General features: G+C 38.6%; 1 protein-coding gene across 3 annotated transcripts; it reads left to right on the forward strand.

Moving 5' to 3' along the window:
• Positions 1–22565, forward strand: LOC129770544 (3-hydroxykynurenine transaminase-like). 3 transcript variants are annotated; one of them, XM_055773440.1, is made up of 5 exons: positions 1–278; positions 21048–21733; positions 21795–21890; positions 21942–22190; positions 22254–22565. In XM_055773440.1, exons 2-5 carry the CDS (start codon positions 21066–21068, stop codon positions 22429–22431), a joined length of 1191 nt encoding a protein of 396 aa, XP_055629415.1. In that variant the 5' UTR covers positions 1–278; positions 21048–21065; the 3' UTR covers positions 22432–22565. The 3 variants fall into 3 exon arrangements, with proteins under 3 accessions (XP_055629415.1, XP_055629418.1, XP_055629417.1); XM_055773443.1 differs by lacking the exon at positions 1–278 and adding an exon at positions 331–428; XM_055773442.1 differs by lacking the exon at positions 1–278 and adding an exon at positions 19639–19845.
• Positions 22566–22897: the final 332 nt, after the last annotated feature.

A 22897-nucleotide genomic window follows, 5' to 3' on the forward strand; every position in this document is an offset into this window, starting at 1 on the left:
TTCTGTTGTTTGTTTTTTTTAATATGTGTCAAAACAATAAATCTCTCGAGAAAGGATGTACAGACGGCGTGTCTGCAGGGGGTGACAGAGGAATGTAATCAGTCGAAATCCCCGATCGATTGATGTGCAGTTCATAAGCACTTTCCCGGTGCAGTTTAATCGTTCCAGTTTAGTGCGAGTATCCGTAGAGATTGGATTGTTCTGTTGGCTTTAGTGAACGTATAATAAGTGTGAATCGAGTTCGCGAAACAATTGAGAAGAATACATAATTTGTAAACGTAAGTGAATGCGTGCAAATATTACCCAAGTCAAATTGTATAGCATTACTTTGATGTTTAATATAAGTTGTTGATGTTCAATTATTATAAATAAAATATATCACATTATAAACTGATTTTCCACGGGATGCATCTGGATAGAGAATTTGAGTGAGTTTGCTTTCTGTTATTATCCATGTAAGGTTTTTCACACCATTGTCCAAATAAAGAATGAACATAACCTTGTAAGGAAAGCAAAGAATTGAAGGCCGATGTCAAACTTCTATACCATGACTTATTGAGATTAATTGGCATTCAGAGAATGAGACTAATTGTTGTCCAGTGAAAAAGCAGCTGTAGGTTCAAATAACTGATTATACACTCAACTGATGTGAATTTTGGGTCAATGCCAACGGTATTTCCCACTAATTTCCTATCCTTCTAATAAACAATTAGATTGTTTAGAATTGCCCCAATCTAAACATTGACATAACGAATAGTCGTCAGCGAAATGCGGAAATTCCAATTTAGTTTTATTTATAAACATCCTCTCTTCATTATCACACCTCCCAGTGGCAATGATGCCACGTCTTTTTAAACGCATAGAAATTACAATCTGTTTAGATTTTATCTCAACCGGATGCTAATAACCGACTTATTTATTTTCCTGTTCAATGAGCGATATCATAATGCATCGAAATCCGGACACTGAGGCGCGTACGATGATAACTTCAACTATTAAAAATATTGACATATAGTAAAAATAACACCGTTCCTATAGAATAAGAAGGTTTTCATGTAAGTTATGAATCACAGAATTCCACAAAACCATGTTATGTTTGTTTTAAATTGGTAAATTTCTTCATTGGGTCGTGATTTTAAATCCGGACACTTTTCTATTCTTGATTTGAATTCCAGACACTTTTGCTTCTAATTCCGGACACTCTTATGCATCTTCATCAATAAGAAATTTCATCGTTTACTTTAATCCGCCGTCCAGATTTAAAATCATCTTCTGAATGTACTTTTTATTCCGGACATGGGTTTGTGAAACACAAATAGTTGTTTTGAGTTTTGCCGTTTTTTATCACCAGCTAGGTACAATGCTCGACGCTACTCTAAATTGATACAATAGTAACTATCAGTCACATTAATTTAACAAGCAAAACGTGTTATGGTTTTGGTATTGTATTGAATGTATTTAAACAGTGTCTGGATTCAAAAGTGTTACTGTATAAATACAACGTAACACTATTCTCTTCGACATCTCTGCCGTGATCTCGCAAAGTGACGCAAGCGCCAAAATTTACATTTGACGTTTTTTGTTATAGATGGATAAAGAATACCAAATCCTTTCAAACAACTGTAAAGTTTTACAGAAATGTGGAAAAATGACCCCGTAAAAGCTTGAAAACGGTTTGACGCAAGCGCCATTTCCCCTATGATGCGATGTAATTTGGTTGTGATGCGATGTGATTTTTTATCTGTTCTGATAGCGTAGGATGAGCGAGCAGGGACAACAACAAATTTCACATAACAACATCTTCCGTAATGAACGTTTAGCATAATAAAAGTCACATGCCGTCTTTCTTGTTAAAAACACTTTTCCGAAAAACTCGTCATGCCAGATATTTAACCAAAAACAGTCCATCCCCATGCAATGCTAGTTTTATAATAACAATTTTGTTTTAGTGCTACAAATCATGTACTAAGAAACTCAAGAAACTCATAAAATAAAAAAATCTCATAAAATCATAAAAATCACTTTAAATTTATAAAATCAAACTCATTTCAAAGGAAAAATTTAACGTAGATTGAAGTGTATTGCTGTTCTCACATATAGCACATAAAGATTAGAACTAAAAAGTTCAAACTCAACAATTTAATTGTTGATTACAAGGATTCCCTAATATGTATTATCTTTTGACGTAGAACGACGTCTTTCATTAAGGGTGCCAAATCAGAAAACAGGTCACGTTTTTATGAAATAAAGTTAACGTTAATAACTATTTTTGCCGCGAATGGATTTTGACGATTTATATACCAAACGAATCGAAAATTCCCTAAGATTTTTGATATGATATCCCTAAGATTTTTGATAATGATATGCTAATCATTACAATCCAATAGCCTGTATATGGTTCAAATTGATGAAAATTGGAAGCATTCCCATTTCCTCATACATTTGTTCTGTCTATTTGTGTGCTTTCCCGAACAGAGCAGTCAATGACGAGCAACTTATCGACGAGCAACGAAGGGGAAATCGTAAGATGTAAAGTCTCCGTGAACAAAGGAAAAGAAGAAGAACGAAGAAAAATATTTGCCTAGAGTATAAACAGTGGAACTCGCTGAGGCACACTTTTATTCTTCGTGAGGAAATCGACTGAACAACATTGTTGGTGGGCGAGCTGGACGGCGAGGAATCGAATGCCTTTTTCAAGGCAATGGGGGTGGAGGAGTAATATGATGGATAAAGTTTTCCAAGGACCTTTTTGAAGGTTAGAGACGAATGAACTGAAGAAGTTTACAGTCTCAAGCAAGTAAAAAAGGCAAACTTTCAGTATCGTTTTGTATTCAAAACAATGAATATCGCTTGTTCTTCCTTGTTTTGCGTTATCACATGTCTTCGTTTCAAATTACTCACTCGTTGATGTCTCTGGCATTGCAATCATTGCATTAAGGTTCTGAGCTACACAATTGTGTGGGGAATCATCAAGCGAGGCTATTGTCAGCTCACCAAGAAAACAAATGTTCTGGAATTTTGTCAGTGATTTGGTTTCGCATGACCGTAGGAAAACTCTCTCCACAAAGGATAACAGCTAAGCTAATCTAGACTGGCAATATAAACAGAAAGGGTTTCTGTTGAGAAGAGTGAAAAACAGAGATATGTGTGTGTATATTTAGTTGCTTCAAGCCATCGATATATGGATATTTGTGTGCGTACGTGCGTGCTTCATAACCTGTATGTAAAAATAGTGCATCTTCGCTACGCTGAACCCATTTGTATCTGCTTCCATGTGCATTGGCTCTGTAACGATGCAACAATCGCCTAATTTGTTATGTTATGATTGACGATTGTTTTGTGTTGCAAATTATGCAGTCGTAATGATAAATATAAACAAGAAGGACAGATAGCGAGAGGGAAATATTCAGCCTTTTTCCAAGCAGTTAACATTGTTTATTTTCGGTCATTAATGCATTGAACTGACGCTATGGTGAAGCAGATGTTAAGGTTGTGCAACAAAAAAATTATTTGGGGAATACCAATTTATTCAATAAGTTATATTAAGATATTAATCTATTTGGCCTTGCGTGCCAGTCGCAAAAGTGCTTCCAACTAGGATTGCATTTGCGCTAATCTTCATCATAATGAAGCAGTGCTACTCTTTTCGAGGTTGTTGAGATTAAACGATAGAGTTTATTTCGTTTATTTAGTCACCAAGAAAGTAAATGTCGTTCTGGAATTTTGTATGTGTATGGTTTCGCTTGCCAGTAGCAAAACTTTCTCCACTAAGGATTGCAGCTGCGAGCATGTATTTGTCTGCGAGCACAAGAATGAATCATCAAATAATTATCGTCAAATGATTCTACAATAAAAAAAACATTTCAGGATGACCAAACCGGTAGAATGGTCATTTTAAAATTTTCGTAGAATTATAAAATAATATCCGCAGTTATGAACAAACGACTTGAATTAAACCACAGCGTAGTTCTACGTCAACAATACGGTCGTATCTTGAACACAACCTCGTATATTTTTTTTTCTTCAAACATCAAGGGACAAAGCTTCTTGACGATGTTAACTTTTCTCGTCTGCTCAATAGATTGAAGGGTAAATGTCGGATTTGGTAAACAGCTGCACTCTCTCAAATGCTCCATCGAAACGCATATTGTAACAAAATTCAAAACATCCTCGCGTAAATGTTCGTGAATTTTCTGTACGATGTCGGAACCTTAATTATAATGGATGCAGCAGTATGGATTTTCTTCATCTAAAACATGTAATATCTCGAGAAAGGTTAGTCCTACGATAAAATGTTAACATCTTTTATCCACACTACATAAAACGATCCTTTTCTCAGAACCACAACATGTTTTGAAACTAAGAATGTTATTTATACGGTAAATGATGTTCGTTTGTCCGATCTGGGGTATTTTCACGCAACTAGTAAATGCAAATCGACTTTTCTCCAAGAAAATCAAATGTAATCAAACCAAGATTGTGTTTGTTGAAAAGTCCCAGGTTGAAGTTTCTGTAAATTATCCAAATTTTAAAGTTTTTTCTAACGATTTTCTTCAAAGAGAAATTATGATGATGGTTTGTCAACCTTTGATCATGGTTTGTCCGAAAAATGATCATGGTTTGTTCGGTTTTAGAAATCGCCATTTTTGAATGAAGAAATTCGAATTTTCAAGTTGATATTGCATTTCTCATTGCTTGACTTTCCTGTCTTCATGTTCGTTACAGGAAAAATCGACGACTGGTGGACTCGGAACTGAAATCGGCACTACCCGACGTTGATTATTTCGACCGGCCAAAAACTTAATTCGCTGAGAGTTTTTATTCTTTCTTTGAATCCGTCTGGATTTTCAACTCTACGGAATTCCACTTTCCGTTGTGAGGAAATGTTTTCTGTAAACTTTTCGGTTCAACGTGAATTTCAGGTCACTAGATAGTTTCACTATTTCACTTTGCTCGGGTATTTTAGAACATTCGCTATAAACAATGGAGCTTTGTTTCATAGCGGGTCCGTTTCCATCCGTTCCTATTCTATGACAATTCGATTGTTATTGTTTTGATAATCTGTCTACCGACGCCAACTGGATTTGAAGATGTACCAGATCTGACTTCCTTCAATTTCCAGAAAGCTGATTTCGCTATAGCTATAGCTCAAGTCGACTGGGAATTTCTGGAGACCATCGAGGATGTGGATGCTGCCGTTGCCAGGTTTTCTGATGTCATGACCCGTATCATCGTTGATTGCGTTCCTGTGCGGAGGACTGCACGGAGACCAATCTGGGGCAATAGACGACTGGGAGAACTCAAAAGATTGCGATCCTCTGCTCTCCGGCGTTTCTGTAGGTTGCGCTGTCCGTTTGCTAAGCAAGAGCTGAACCGAGCGAGCAACGAATACCGTTTGTACAATCGCTTCCTGTATAAACAGTATACGAGGCGTATGCAGAAAAATCTCCGTAGAAACCCGAAACTTTTCTGGTCCTTTGTCAACTCCAAGAGAATGGAAAAAGGCTTGCCCGTGAACATGTTTCTGGTGAACCACTCGGTTAACACTGCACTCGAGAAATGCAATCTTTTCGCTACTCACTTCAAGCGAGCATTCAATTACCGTTCGTCCTCCGAAATGCAAGTTGCTGCCGCCGTTAGAGACACTCAAACCAACGTATTGAATCTTGACATCTTCCGAGTCACCAGCGATGTTGTGGAGGCTGCGATCCGCAAATTGAAGTATTCTTTGACTCCCGGTCCGGACGGTATCCCTTCTTGTGTACTCAAAAAATGTGCGCCAAGTCTTGCCTACCCTTTATCGGTTCTATTCGACACCTCTCTACAGCAGAGTATGTTTCCTTCGCTATGGAAGCAGTCAGTGATGTTTCCAGTACACAAGAAAGGAGACAAACGTAACATAGAAAACTACCGAGGAATCACATCACTTTGCGCCTGTTCAAAAGTTTTCGAAATCATTGTCAATGATGCTGTGTTTTCCTGTTGCAAGAACTATCTGTCAATGGATCAGCACGGTTTTTTCCCAAAAAGGTCTGTCGCAACCAATTTGGTCGACTTTGTTTCCATTTGTCTGCGCAATATGGAGCAAGGTACACAGGTGGACGCAGTGTATACGGACCTCAAGGCTGCTTTCGATCGCGTCGATCACAAAATCCTTCTAGCAAGGTTGAACAAACTCGGGATTTCATCAAGACTAACGACATGGTTGAACTCGTATCTGAAAGATAGACAGATGTGTGTCAAAATCGGACCTGCACAATCTGCGACATTCTCTAATCCTTCGGGAGTGCCTCAAGGAAGCAACCTAGGTCCATTGTTGTTCTCACTATACATCAACGAAGTATCCTGGATACTTCCAACTGGGTGCCGCTTATTCTATGCTGATGATGTGAAAATTTATATGGCAATCAGGAACGCACTAGATTGCCATAGGCTTCAGGATCTGGTCAACCGCTCTGAAGAATGGTGCTTGAGGAATATGATGTCGCTCAGTATCTCGAAATGCAGCACTATTTCGTTTCACCGGAAGCTCAAGCCAATAGTGTTTAACTACTCCATTTCTGGTCAAGTTCTGTCGCGAGTGAGCCACATCCGTGACCTTGGAGTGACCCTTGATAATGCGCTCAGTTTCCGACTGCACTTCAACGAAATTATTGCTAAAGCCAACCGGCAGTTGGGATTCGTTCATAAAATTACAAGTGAATTTCGTGATCCACACTGTCTTCGATCTCTATACTGCTCGCTAGTTCGATCTACACTGGAGTTTAGTGCAGTTGTCTGGTGCCCGTTTCAAACTAACTGGATTTGTAGGATTGAGTCTATTCAGCGGAAATTTGTGCGACATGCTCTCCGGAATCTTCCGTGGCGGGATCCACTAAACTTGCCACCGTACGAGGCTCGTTGCCAACTCTTGGGACTGGAGACGCTGGAAAGGAGACGTTTCAACGCTCAGGCTATGTTTGTCGCCAAACTTTTGACCGGAGAAATCGACTGCCCTGCACTGTTGGAGCAAATTAATATGTATGCGCCTGAACGTATTCTTCGTACCAGAAACTTTTTGTATCTTGAGGGACGCAGTGTGAACTATGCGTTGCACAATCCTGTTCGTTTTATGTCAGTCCGTTTCAATGATGTGTTCGACTTATTTGACTTTAATATCTCTTCGGACACCTTTTACAGACGACTCACTCGTAGATGAAATCTTTGTATTGTTTTATTTTGTTGGACCATTGTATTTTGATTTAGTAGTGTCGTTTAGTTTTAAGAAAATCATTAAGACCAAGTGTGAGTCAGATGGTTTAAAGAAAAGAAATAAAGAAATAAAGAAATAAGAGTAATGTTATTGTTTATATTCATTGTGAATAGTGAGATGTTTCTCGAATGTTCGTGACGAAACGAGTAATTGTATTGTTATGTTTAAAGTTATTATTATGCTTGTTTTTCCAGGTGCGAATCTAGGACATATTTTAGGCTTTCTTCAGATTATTGTTTTTTCTTGGGAACTTTAGATTTAGATTTAGATGTATAAATCTGATAGTGTAAGTGTTATAATCCAGAAAAGGTCTGACTACGTACCAAATAATCATCTGGTGATTGATTAAAAGTTAGCTTAAATGAGAGGCGCATTGACACCTATTGAAAGTGGACATTATAAACCTTTAAAATATGTGAATTCGTAAAAATATCCTGTAAAACTACTAGAAATCATGAAAAAGACAGTTTTATTGATATGTTTGGAAGCATTTGAATACCTGATTTGACATAGATGCGCTGAACTAGAACATTCAAAAAAGTGAACAATGCAAGATCATATTTTCGACTGGACAAACCAACATCATTAACCCTAACCACGTTTCTTTTTTTCGAAAATGTTCAAAACCGACTTGAGACAAGTGGCCAAACATAGTTCTACACCAACTACACGGTCGTATCTCGGACACACCAATTCAATGTTTTAGCAAATGAATGTGAGCTTTATAGGAAATATATTGAAAAATAATTTTATATGAGCATATCGAATTTACCCAATTTCAGGAGAAAACGTTAGAATCGTTATTCGTTTTTGTGGCTTATGGAATTTATGGTGTCGTAGCCTGGCATATCAGAGTATATCGAAAGTGTGTCTTTGCGTTATTGAATTAATGAAAATATTTTTTTTCATTAAATAAAATATATGACTCAATATTTAGAAAATATATCTCAATAATGAAAAGACATATATTCCATAAATTTTGATATGCTATGTGAAAAATCCTCAAAATTTAAAAAAAATCATATTGAAGGCTAATAAGTCGAAGTCTCTTTACTCATTTGAAATGGGCTTTTGGTATGCAGTTTATTATTTTCAGAAAAGAATTTTTTTAAAAGGGGCATATCCGGAAGATAGCTAGAAAAAGCATGAAAAAATATAGTAGGGCACCCATTACATTCTTTAATTTATACAGGGAATTTGCAATTTAATCTTTCTACTGAACATTTCCAAGCATTCATGAGTTGAAAAAACTTGGTTGGTTAACGAACTTAACGAACTAACGAAACAAAGTGTTTTTCCCATTCTCGCATTTGCCACTTTGCCTGAAAATCTGGCATAATTACGCAGAAGTAAATGCAAAATCCTTTTACTCGAACTCAGGCTAAAATGAATGGTTTAGGAAGTTTGTAATCTCTAGTTATTTGAAGATTTTTTTCCAAAGTTCATTGTGAATGTATATTCTGTTCTATGGTTTTTTATTCACGAATATTCTCTTCAGATTTGGTTTAGGATTTCCATGGAAATAATCACCGACATTCCGGATCGAGATCAATTTTTGCGTTCTACAATCTATGTCGATAAGGTTCGAATCTCGGATGGATTTTAAAATGCAAAAGTCGATCTCGATCGGATTACAGAATGTAACATCGTGCTAGTTTAAAATCAGATCAGGTTCCGGAACTAGGGTAAATAAATTCCAGACTAGAGGCTCGTGACAGGACGAATTCTAAACAACGACAAAGTCTAGAATATGTCAATATGACAGCCAATGGCATAGAGTGCGAGGCGGTACGGGAGTGCGGACCGCACTCGGCTACACGATTTGAGAGGTGCAGAACGATCCGAAAAAAATCAATCAACATTTTTTGAAACATTGAAGAATTGTTGCCATTCGACATACGACTTATATAGATAAATTTAATGTTACTACACTGCGTTTCATATAAGTTTCTAATTCTTAGGCCATCTTCAGTTCAAATAACCCATTCGGTGTGGTTTCGACCAAGCTGCGCCCTAGATTCTGGACTAGTCAACTTGTTTACCAGATCAAAACCCTATCAAGAACTTATGAGAGTGATCGTACGTATAGTAGATGCAGTTTACAAGCAGTATGAGTGATTTGGAAAGCTTGAACGGGCAGTATCGTCTGCGTAGAATGTGATACGCACTACAACATGGCACAGATTGGTCGAAACCACACCGAATGGGTTATTTGAACTGATTGAGAACTGAAGATGGCCTAAGAATAAGAAAATTATTGTAATTCATGCGAAATTGACGTTAAATTTATAAAGGAGTGAGTTTTTTTCCATCTGGTTCTAAAGTTATGAAACACTGGAGTTTAAGTTTTTCGCGCCTGAACACAACAATAAAGTTCAAAAAGCCATTCTTTTAAATGAAGATAGTTACTACATCCTACACCATATACTTCGATTCAACCGACATCTTACATATCTCTGGAAACTCAGAAAAAATGAGTGGTTCTATAGTTGTGAAACGCAGTGTATTAAGGCTTTAAACTTTCTTAGCGAGTATGGAAAAAGTTGCTGTTTGGGTTCGTCGAATGTTTGGATTCAAAGAAAAACTTATAACTCGTAAGAAAGGCATCGACGAGGTCATGAGGCTTTTTGTCAATATTCAACATTCTCTTCGGGCCTCTGAATAGACCTGAGAGTACATTGGTATAAATACAAATAAATTATTTTGACGTTCGTTGTGCTTCAAGGCAAGATTGCGGTATTTGCGTATCTCGATTGAATTTCAGTCGAACGGATTTTCTGAATTCAAAAGTCGATCTCGATCGAATTGTGAAATCCAATCGGATAGCGTAATATGGGTGAATAATTTAGCTACAATCAAGACCCGAAGACTACATTTTTTATATATTTGTAACTGATTTGCATAAACTGTAATTTTTGAATCATAGAATACATTTAGAATGAGTTTGTAATGTTTTGAATTGAATCAAAAAATTTTATACGTTTTTTTGAGTTTTTTTTTGTATAACCTCAATGTGATTAATATTCCGAAGGAGGGACACTTCTGCACTGGGTTCCACTAGGCCAACGTGAAACCTTATGTCCCTTTGATCACCAGAGTTTGGCTGGGATGTTCTTTTTTGTTCTTGTTTTTATGGGACTTTAACGGACCTTGACATTATTTCTGGTTGTTGTTCCTAGAAAACACTTTTAACGGCAAGAAATTTGAATTTATGAACAGAACAGAAATGCACCTTCACTAATAATTCGACGATAAATCAAACAAGCAAGGAGGATAAATATTTCAAGATGGAATAAAATAACAAAAGACTGTGTAACAAACGGTGCATAAATCTTTGAATATATGCATGTTACGCTATAGGCATGATAGTTTTAATTTTTTTCCCAAAAACAGTGCGATGCAGACAATCTAATGAAATGAACCTTACCTTCGTAAATGCAAACCGGACTTTTGCAGTAAGTACTTCAAACCTCAGACCGTTGAGTTTTGCGTAGAACTTCTACGCTGCGAAATTTATACAAAAGTGAAAAAGTGGACAGTCTCACCAATGGAATAACAGTGTTTAAAGAGTGGAATGCTTGATCCTCCTCTCAACGCTTACCACGTCAATCTACAGAAGTTTTTTTTACAGCACTTACGAAGTCCAGAGACAAATATACACTGGACTCGATCGGGTTTCAATAAACTGCAGGACACAGGATAATACATTTTTTCCAGGGCGCATTCAGGAAAGCTATTTGATGGTTTCTTTGATTCCTTTTTTCAGTGAGCCTTCTTCCATGACTTTTTTCCGTTATAGATACCCAGGAATACAACGACGTCAAACTTGATCTGATGCTAAGGTTTCGTGATAGTTTAACGCATTTCAGGACGAGCCAAACGCTAGGCGCATGTGCGCATCAGTTTTGGACTATTCAAGTTTGAACTGGACTGAATATAAGGCCTAACAAGTGTGTGAACATTAGTGTGTGTCGTTTTCTCAAGCCATTGAAGTTCACGTACGTGGAGGTTTTTTGGATAGATTATGTTTCATTAAACGTGGATGGTAATCCGAAATTTCACTATGTGTTATCAATCTTTTCAATGTTGCTGTCAGTATAGTTCAAGTCCTTGCGGTGGTTACATCGCACTACGGGATTGCTAACAAATTCAACAATTCGATTTTTACAGTTATCGGGAAAATAGGTAGTTTTACTAAGTGAGTAATATTAAGCATGTAGTGCATCACTAGGAGTGTCATTTGAAATTGAACATTGTGTTTTCCAATTGTTTGCTTGATTTGAGCATAGCTGGCAGCTATATTTATATCTATATTAATGTAAATAGAAGGCTTATCAACAGATTTGATAAGCACAAAACCCGAGGAAGGAATGGTCCAATTCGAGCCGTCTCTATTTTGTTGTAATAATCTCTTCTCGTAGATCTATGTTAGGTAGAGAAAAACCGGAAATTTTTGAAAAACTCTGAAGAAAGGTTGGAAAAATCGGAAAATTGTACAATTACATCATGAAAAGCGTTGTTAGTCCATTCGATGTTTTCGTTAAAGAAATTGATCTTTGTTCGAAAGTGGAAATAGATTTTCAGGCGAGATATCCGTCACCGGAATAAATAGCAGCCGAAAACAACTCTAACAGAAACAGCCGCTCAGAAAAAGTGTAGCTGGCTAGAAATATTGTGGCGCGAGAAAAACATCATGAGTATAAAGCTGCACAGTAAAAAAGTGTAATTTCTATTTCGAATTTATTCTGGGGTCAATTTAATGGGACGATGTCCACATTTAACACGTTGAGCCCCGACCGGAATATGGGACCGACAGTGAACTTTTCGTCTGGTCCGTGTTGGTTCCAGCGAATCGATAGTGGACTATTCTAAATATCATTTTGTAACTTTGGTGTTGCCGTTCCTAATACTGACACTCTCCGATCGAAAAGCCTACTGTCGGTCCCTTGAGAACGGCGCAAAACGACGGAAAATTTAGTGTCAGTCCCCAGGGACCGACGCGGGGCTTAACGTGTTAACGAGGATAAGCCGATCCGCTGTTGGAAGCGAAACACAAATCTGTGTCCCACTGAATGCTCGATTAGTTTGAAATAGACTTTCCGAGATCTCGCACAGCACGCAAAAGAGACAGTGTGCTTTGCGTTATCCAGTCTCGTATCTCACAAAATCATTGGGAGCTGTCTGGAACAAATGAGCGAGGCAGAAGGCAGCCGAGGGAGCAGACTTCCTGTGCGTGCTTAAGGTGAAGGTGGAAGCTAGCCACGAATGGCTGCCACAATGGCGCTCATTACTTCATCTCCCTCCCTCACCCCTCGTCCGAAAATCAATAATTTTGCGAAACAATTTGAAGAAAATGATAATTTTCGCACACTTCCCATCAACTAATATCAACTCTAATCGATTACTCACAAGATATTTTAGCAACTTTAACATTAGGTAAGAACTTTAACATTAGGTAGGTTGCTCGGAGCTCGGAACACTGCAACGGGTGCCTATGCTTTCAAAAACAGTAAACGGACAAGTATTACATTCAATCAAAATGTCTCGACCAACGAAGAGAAGGGTTGAGGCTCTCCATTAATCTACAGGGTTTTCCATTTCGGGCTTCCGAAAGTATACAGCGCTGCGCTGACAACCGTTTGACATAGCTGTCAACCAAAGCGTCATATCGTTAGTTGAATGTCTACCATTTTACAATATGGATCGTTTTAACATCGCACAACGTGTTAATTTTGTTAAATTATACTATAAAGATGATGAAAAACCGGCAAATGTTTTTCGAGCATTACGGACGGATTTTGGTCGTCATGGACGGCCTACAGAGCACACAATCGCTAATGTAGTGCGTAAATTCGAACAAACTGGATCCGTAGCGGATATTGTGAAACCTGTGCATCATCGTAATGTGCGTTCGGCCGAAAATATTGCTGCTGTTGCTGCCAGTGTGAAGGATGACCCGAATGTTTCGATTCCACGGCGTGCTCAGCAATTGGGCTTGTCAAACACATCATTGTGGCGAATTTTGCATTTGGACTTGCACCTACATCCATATAAAGTCCAACTGGTACAAACATTAGAGCGTGGTGACCATGGAATGCGTCGGGCATACGTCGATTGGGTGGACGAACAACAGCAGCAAAATGCTGAATTTTCGCATCAAATTTTCTTCAGCGATGAGGCACAATTCGAACTCGGTGGCTATGTGAACACCCAAAATTTCCGTATATGGGGCTCAGAAAATCCACACGTGATTGTTGAGAGGCCATTGCATCCGCCAAAAGTCACTGTTTGGTACGCATTATGGTCTGGTGGAATCATCGGGCCGTATTTCTTTGAAAATGAGGACGGCGAGACGGTAACTGTGAATGGTGGGCGCTATGTTCGCATGTTAACCGATTTTTTTGCCACAAATTGAATATATGGATACGGATGACATGTGGTTTCAGCAAGACGGCGCCACGTGCCACACAACACGACCGAACATGGCCATATTGCGAACGAAATTTGAGGGACGCATAATTTCGCGTTTTGGTGATGCCGATTGACCGTCCAGATCATGCGATTTGAACCCGCTAGACTTTTTTTTTGTGGGGTTATGCGAAAAACCGTGTCTATGCCAAATCTCCGCAAACTCTTGAACATTTGAAAGACAACATTCGTGAAGTTATGACCGAGATACCGCCCCATTTGAAATAAAAGTTTCATCGAAATTCGAATTCGAAGTGAGTTTTATTTCAATTTGCTTTTGGAATTTAAAGTTGGAAAACTTTTTTTTTTCTGTATTATAGTGACTTTCAACGCTTCTGGCTGGTTCGTCACTTTTACCTTCCATTTTGGAAGAATGTCGGGAGTGAGAATTGAACTCGTGATCTTGAGCGTGAGAAGTATGGATGTTACCTCCACGCCATATCGGCTCCGCAGTTGGAAAACTCTGTATTTACGTGTGCTTTGCTCTTCTCTCATAAACACTATTACCCCATTTTTACACGTGGGTTTACCTATACCATTGTAGGCTAGCTTCCACCTTCACCTTAAAGTATAAAGTTAAAGTTAAAGTGCGAGAGACGAGTATCGATTTTGACGTAGGACTACGTCTTTCATTTCTATACCGGGGTGTAAAATCAAAGTTTCGAAAACGAAAGCGTTACGCCGGAGACCGAGATTTTGAGTGTTAATAGCTCCTAAACAACTGAACGAAATGGTATGATAAACACTTCATTCGAAAGATAAAATGTCTACGCGTCTATACTTGTTACTTTCTGATCCAAAAACATGTTTCAATAGTCTTAAATTTGCTTTCAAAATAGGCTATTGAAATCACCAATCGGTATATAAGCGAGCGCCGCTCGGAAATCCACTCAGTTCTAATTGAACAGCGATTGGAGCATGTTGTCGCTGTTGTGGTGAAGCTCTTCATTTATCATGAAAGCGCGGATGAACGGTGTCACCAAGAGCCTGTTTGTGCACCTTAGGCCAGAAGGGAATCCATCAGGAGGAGAGTGATGCTACAAACGGTTCCCCGGGAAGATCTCGAAGCAGCCGCTACACACACACACACACATACACGCACGGAATTCTTTCCGTTTGGATCGAGAAAGATCCGGAAAATAATCTGCTAGTTCCTATAGGAATTTAAAAATACATTCATGTGAAAGAGTTTATTTGAATGTTTTCTATCTATGTAACACTGTGACCAAATATGTTTCAATCAAGTGCTATTAACAGATGGTTATCGAGTTAGCATTAACCACTGGTGGGCTTCCAGTATCGAGGAAAATGTGGAAATATCTAATCGTTACTGAAAATAATCTGCCAGTTCCTCTGGGAATTTAAAATTACATTCATATGAAAGAGTTTATTTTAATGTTTTCTATCCATGTAACACTGTGACCAAATACATTAGGTTTTGTGATTTTTCAATCAATCGCAATCAACAGGATAGCTTCTGAAGATTATTCTTCCCCATCAGTAGGATATTTCCGTATCCAATATTGGATGCATAAAACCATGTGCCTCCAACGTAACGCTCTCGTTTTCGAGGTTCTCCAAATATTCATTCATTCAGAATGAATTCAGATTCAACTTCATACAAATGATCTCTAAATCATCGATAGTCCTACGTAACCCTTGCGGTTATACCATAGATATAACCCACTTCCTGTTTTTCTTCCTCACAACTCTTCCATGTGCAAGCGATGAGACCGGGCTTTAGCACTCGAGCTTGAGATTTGTCCTTTCTCTTCTCTTACGTAAAATTTTGTGATGCGTTAAGGAATGCCTCGTCGCGTTTCGATGCGAACGATGCACATATGTTGTGTACACGAAGAGATGCTCGCGCATTAGTGCTCGCGAGACTTTCTCGTGTAACTGCCTCAAAGTGACGTTTGGTTAGGCCTTCTGAGATCTCGCACAGCACGTAGAAGAGACGATGTACTTTGCCCTATTCAGCCTCGTATCTCACACAATCATTGCGAGCTGTGTGCAACAAATGAATGAATTGATTGGATATTTATGTGAATCAGTTTTTTTACTTTACTTACTAGGCTCATCTAGCAATTCAGCTGTAACAGAGCCGAATTTATCGTGTACATTTCTCATGTTGTATATTACACAGTGGCCATATAAGCGTAAAAGTATTCCTATCTCATCGATACACATTTTTATCTATTACACATTAGCCATTTATGCGTAAGAGTATTCATTCTTATTCTATCGATAGACAACACATGTCGTATTTTTCGGCGTAAGAATATTCCTATTGTTCGAATGTTCACAGTTGGACACAGCGAGACTGTTGATATGAGGCTCCCATTGTTGTGTTTATAAATAGCACCAATTACCGATGCAGCAGATCGATCGTATATGGAGTGAGAGGCTGGGATCGCCATCACATGATGATTGATGCATGGACGTAGCAGCTAGAATGACACACAAAGGTGGTCAGTTGAGGATCCTGAGTTATAAGCTCATGATTGTTCGCTTAGTAGCGGACACGAAACCTCCTATGATGAAACAGTTCTTCATCACTAATTGTTCTATGTGCCATATTACGAAGATTAAAATTTTAACACCAGAAGCACAACTTCCCTCGACAGCACCAAATGTCGCTTTGAGGCAGGTACACGAGAAAGTCTCGCGAGCACTAATGCGCGAGCTTCTCTTACATGTACACAACACATTTGCATCGCTCATGTTGAGGTGCAACGAGTTATTCTTGAGCGCATCTCAATATTTTACGACAGAGAAGAGAAGGAGCCAAACCCAGGCTCGTGTGCTAAAGCCCGATCTCATCGCTTGCACATGGGAGGGTTGCGAGGAAGACAAAATCGATGCTCGTCTCTCGAAAATAAAGCGCGCGCACAGGAAGTCTGTTTCGAAACATAGAATACGGTCCTTTAGTAAGGTGTCAGCGAGTGTCGGAAGGCATAGGTTTGCCCGGTTAATTATAGGAATTTTCGTTTGGACATTCAGCGCGCAAAATCAAAACTCGTATACTCGCGTACGGTATAACAGACGGTCTTATAGAGGAGATGTGTCTAAAACGCGCCTGCCGGGCAGTTTGACCCGCCTGATTTTCTCGCAAACCAGCAAGAATAGAAATGCAATGGATATAGGCAATCGTGCTAGTCCGTGATAGAATTCTGCTATGCAAGTTTTACATTTGTAACATGCTTTAAAAAAATAAGAAAAATAATTTTCTTTGGAAACAATTTTCGATGTAGGGGGTCTTCGTAGCCACTTGGTTACGCGTTCGCTTACTAAGCGATCGATCGTGAGTTCAAATTCAGGGCCCTCAATTGACCATCTTTGTGTTGTTATAGAATAACTACGTCCACGCAACCATCATCAGCGATGGAGATCGGTCCACGATCGAAATAAGATCGATTCATCCATACAACTGCTCTGCTCTGCAAGAAACATCGGGCTGTTGTTCTATAAATAACCCAACAATGATCAATATCAACTGTCTCCGCTGTCCGGTCTGCTGAACAATGGAAGAACAGAAAGAATATCCTTACCATGTTATGGAACAGAAAACCTAACGCCCAAATGGCTACTATTGTGTAATTTACAATTTATAGTAACATAAACATATGTGCATGTACACGATTAAAACCCGGCTCTGTTACAGCTAAAATGCTAATTAGCCTAATAAATAAATAAATGGGATAAAAAAAAATTTCCGATGTTATTTTCTACATTATTTCTATAAGGTTTTTGTTGCTTGAAACCGATTCAGAGGCGATAACTGTGGGTCATATTTATTGATTCGAGTTCCCAGTGAATATCTCAGATGAAGAAAATGGTAAGAAAGGATTCATTTCCTTCTCAATTTGATATTTTCCGCATCAGCTTACCATCGGGCGGTATGGCATACCCTCGATCGGGGCAATTTGCTCGCTTTTGTTATTTAGTATCTAAAATTACGATTACAGATGACTGAGGGTTAACTAATCTACGTACTGACGTAGTTGTTACCTTAAATTTTGAGAGCACTGTCAAGATAAATCCATTCTCCCTTAGGGGGTGCATATTACACACTTCTCCTATACCCATCGTTTCTCTTTTTTCTAGCTTACTACATTTTTTCTGAGCGGTTGTTTCTGGTGAAATTGTTTTATCGTGCGATTCATTCCGGGAATCGAAATAGCGCACTCCTATATCTTCTATCTATAGAAATAAAAATGGAAGGTCAAATGTGTTGGTAAGCGCAAAACCCGAAACGGAAGCGTTAAGGTGGGACCAGAATGCCGCGTTGTGCGTCGCTTCTCGTCAGCTGTCATTGCTTGCGTTTTGTACTAAAACATTCGCTTGACGCAATCGGTTGATTTCTAATCACAATCTAACGTTCGCGTCGCCGATTTACATGTAAACAAAAACAAAGCAAAACGCTCAACAGATTCACTACGCTTCAATAATGTTGGTGTATTGTATCGTGTCTGACTCCTACAAAATATTTTCACATTACATTGTTGGTAATACAGCGTTTCCTCTAAAGCCCAACATCATTCGGCTGTTTATGTAAGCTTTCGATATCGGCTTTATCGTGTAAGAAATACCGAAAACTTAAGTTATCTTGGTTGCACGTTGAAAAATATCGGGATAGCCAATACAATTACTTTCAGAAATTGATGATAAAGATGAGGAAGTGATAACGGTGCTCCACAACTTTATGAGTGCAGAGGGTTGTGAAGGTTCTATGATTTTGAGAGAATGGCATTCTCAAGTTTCATTTCTTATGGATTTGTCTGTTACAGAAATTCAAATATAAAGCAATTCTAGTAAGGCTTCGTATCAGCTATCTGATTTACTGCTTACTGGTTAGGTAAAAGATAATTAAAAATAAAACAATTAGAACATCAATTTCATTTTTATTTTATTCTCGCATTCCCATTGATAATACTTTTAAACATTTGAGGATTCATTGAGGTGGACGATCTTATTCAGATAAAAATCGGTGAGTAATCAGTCTAAGAACTCAGCTTCCAACCGTTTAACTGTCGATATCGACATCTTCTCAATCGATTCGCAAAGGTATTTTGCGAGGGCATCGTGTCTCGTAGGTTTTACTGCACACATTGTTCTCACTATGAACCGAACTGAAATCAAAAGCTTTGTGCTACCGTTTGTTTCTTTTGCTTGGGGTTTCGCGTTCACCCCCGGCAACCAGAACAGTATTCAGCGCACAAGATGCTTCGCCGGAACTATCCACATGAGATGCGATCGATTTTTGCTGGCAGTCATACGTCGAGTATTACTGTAGTTGTAGTTATAATTTACCTTCTTTTGCGGATGTGTTTTCAAAAACTTTGTTGCTTAAAAGTACGGCCATGAAGGAACTGCAGTCGGTGCTGATCCTGAACTTAAGCTTGCGATAGTGCATTTATTCCGCGAATGTATTTCTCACGGAGGCTCTTCTACCTTCTTTTCATCACCATTTCACTACAAAACAAAACCATATAAAAAGTTGTCTTAATATTTAAATAATGTTTAGCAACTTACTTGTTTCAGTGCATTTAATACATCAGTTTTTCCTATGCGTGGCTGTTTTTATACAGTCGATGTTCCTTCGACCAGAGGCACTCGTTTGTTTCCACAAATTCGATTAAATTTGTTTAAAACTTGATTTTCAACAAATCAGAGAACGTAGAAAAAATTTTTTCTTGTTGTGTCCACGACATCGATTGAATGTTTTTAAAAACAACGCATTGGCATATTTAACGCAAGCAGTTTAGAACAAACGTCAGCGTATAGTACAAAGGAGCTAATGGCGCGACGCATCATTGTGAACGATTATATTGGAACACACATATTTAAAATGAACTGTCAAAGCACACTTGTAGCGATGCGACGTATAACGCGACATTCTGGTCTCACCTTTAGATTTGAGCGTTCTTTATTTTGTTGTATCAATGTCATCGTGAGAAAAAAAATGAAAATTTTGAAAAGTTTTGAGAGAAAGTTTGGAAAAATTTAATTCCCACATTGTTCCCATTACAATGACATCGTTGTGAGTCCAATTGGATATCGCGTTTGCGAAACTGAGCTTCGTGTTCCGTTGGTGTGAAGCAAAAAAGGCAATAGATTCTGAGGTGGGATAGCGTGCTTTGAAAATGAAAATTGTGAATGAAAATTTACTTTTATGTATCAAATATGTTTTCTATGTAATGGAGAAACATGTTTTTTGCAAGTGAATCAAGAATCTGAAGCGAAAGTTGTGTCTGAAAATAGATTTATATTATAATGATGAGTTTTGGTAGAAGTAATAGAGAATTTGTAATGGAAGAAAATTGTAAAAAGACCAATTAGAATATCAATAGAGAGTTCAGCAATTGAACCCACGAACGTTCGCTTGGTAAAAAAAATAGTTTGTTATGTGCACAGTTATTCCATGTATTCGATGGTTTTCAATATGATCGCACCCGCTGTCGTAGGGATCGCCTCCGACTTAAAGTTCTTCAAAATGTCATGTTGAAACCGATATAACCTATAGAGTGTTGTGAGTAATTTATTGTGCCTGTTTACAAGACAAACTCAAAGTGTATAATATTCTGTCTGATTTATCAATCGATCATGTAGAACGATATGCCAACATGTATTGAGTCAAGAGAAGAAGAAATCATTATTTTTACGTGAACTCCCAAACTTTATTCAGCATACTTAAAATGATCCGATTCAGGTAAATTATCTACCATTTTGTTCGATAATTCACTGACATTTTAAATGTGAGTCTATTGAATTTTCATTGACAAATAAAAACTGAGAATATCGATGTTTACAATATTTTTTTGATTTTATTATCTCTAGAGAAACAAAAATATGGTAAATGCTTGAAGCCCGATCTAGACTATATGGGGTATTAATTCTTGTTCTGATGGAACACAAAACTATTCCTGTTGCTCAATTCGGTCCGTTTCTGGTCAATTACTATCTTCAAACGATTAATTTGTTGACTGTACAAATCCCAATGCAGTGCATGAATCGTGTTCAGTGCAAATAGGTTCATACTGTTTAGATGCTGGGCGATGCTACGACTGCTCACATGTCGGTTAACATCGATCATTTCTTCAATTTATGATTTTATCGAGTTTTTAGATAACGGGTCTGCCTGTATGAAGTGCATCTTGAACGTCGAAAGCACCTCAAAGTATTCGACGAAACCAAAAATGCCACACGTAATTGGCTTTTACCGCATCGGAACCATAAACACCATTTAGAGTTTCAATCGTCTGACTTGCATTCTGCTTTAATCTAAGAAAAGTTATGAAATGTACTAAATTTACCCCCTTTACAGTCTAACAGTTTTGCAACCATGAAATTTACTCCACCGCCAGCGTCACTGCGTACCCCGTTGAATATTCCCGAGCGGATGATGATGGGCCCGGGACCATCGAACTGCTCCAAACGTGTACTGTCCGCCCTGTGCAACACTTCTTTGAGTAACCACCACGCGGAGCTTCTCCATCTGATAGACGATGTGAAGGATGGGCTGCGGTATATTTTCCAAACAGAAAACCGCGTCACAATGTGCATAAGTGGTTCGGCACACGCCGGAATGGAAGCTTTGCTGTGCAATCTGATCGAGGAGGATGATACAGTCTTGATTGCGAACAGCGGAACCTGGGCGGAACGAGCGGTTGAGATGAGCACTCGATATGGGGCTGATGTACGTGTTTTAGAGGGACTTCCCGATCGGCCATTTCCACTCCATGATTTAAAGAAGGCGATTGAACTTCATAGGCCAAAGTGCCTATTCGTGGTTCATGGGGATTCTTCAAGCGGATTGCTGCAGCCACTGGAAGGACTGGGGAAAATTTGTCACGATAACAATTGTCTGCTGCTGGTTGACGCGGTGGCTAGCGTGTGTGGTGTTCCCTTCTACATGGACAGATGGGAGATTGATGGTGCGTACACAGGGTCGCAGAAAGTTCTGGGCGCTCCCCCCGGTATTACACCGATATCAGTCAGTCTGAGAGCTTTGTAAGAAATTTGCTTTTTTATATTAATTAGAAAGTCAGCTTCAGTTGCATATAACTTTCAGAAACGTAATTCGATCGAGGAAATCGAAATCGAAAGTATTCTATTGGGATATCGTTCAGCTTGGTAACTATTGGGGATGCTTCAACGAACAGAGAAGGTAAGAAACAAACATCCCTTAATATCCAAATTCATGCAGGTGCTATTACAGGTACCATCACACTGTAGCTTCCAATCTAATCTACGCACTTCGCGAGGCTCTTGCACAAGTAGTCGAAGAGGGTATCGAAACTGTTATTGAACGTCGTATGGAGTGTGCTCAACTTCTGTATCATGGGCTAGCCAGTATGGGTTTGGAGGTATTTGTAAAGAATCCTCAACACCGACTACCAACGGTCACCGGTATCATGATTCCCAACGGCGTAAATTGTTCGAAGGTCTCTCAGTACGCTCTGAATAAGTGAGTATTTTCAAATTACATTCTCAAGTGTGATATGATAGCATAATCGATTTTTCTGTCTAGTTTCTCCCTAGAAATTCAGATCGGACTAGGATCTACGGCTAACAAAGCATGGCGCGTCGGTATAATGGGAGAATGTTCTACTGTACAGAAAGTGAAATATTTCTTATATGCATTCAAAGAATCACTGAAAGCAACCCATACCAATTACGTGTTTGGTGACCAAAATGGCTATCACTAGGAGAAAGTATTTAGGAATAAATAAATATTTATAACCCTAGTTAGCTTTACCGGTATGGTTAGTGAGCGTAGAATTATAATTTCGAAGACCTCGATAATGTTAGCTAAATTACATTTCCTGTGGCTATGTCAAAAGATGTGTTGTTCTTTGATTGCCAACAAATGTTGTTTGTGTATTTTCGTAAATCCGATAGAAATAAAAACAACAATCTTGTAGCAAAAGATTTAGAAAGTACCTTTCTACCCCATGACGATTGCATCCCGGACCCCGGAAGATCGAAAAAATCGAATTTTTGTTTATTTTTTGCTTTTTTGAGAAGCTTATGCTTTCAGAAATGTTGGCCCAAAAGGATTTCGATATTTCATTTCGATGAAAAGTTACAGCCAAAAGTATGAAGTCACCTCAAGGGGTATAGTATTGCTGTACGACTTTTTGAATGCGTTTTTCTCGAAACCATGTTTTTCAA

The sequence above is a fragment of the Toxorhynchites rutilus genome, chromosome 2 (assembly GCF_029784135.1).
Source record: "Toxorhynchites rutilus septentrionalis strain SRP chromosome 2, ASM2978413v1, whole genome shotgun sequence".
Classification (NCBI taxonomy): domain Eukaryota; kingdom Metazoa; phylum Arthropoda; class Insecta; order Diptera; family Culicidae; genus Toxorhynchites; species Toxorhynchites rutilus.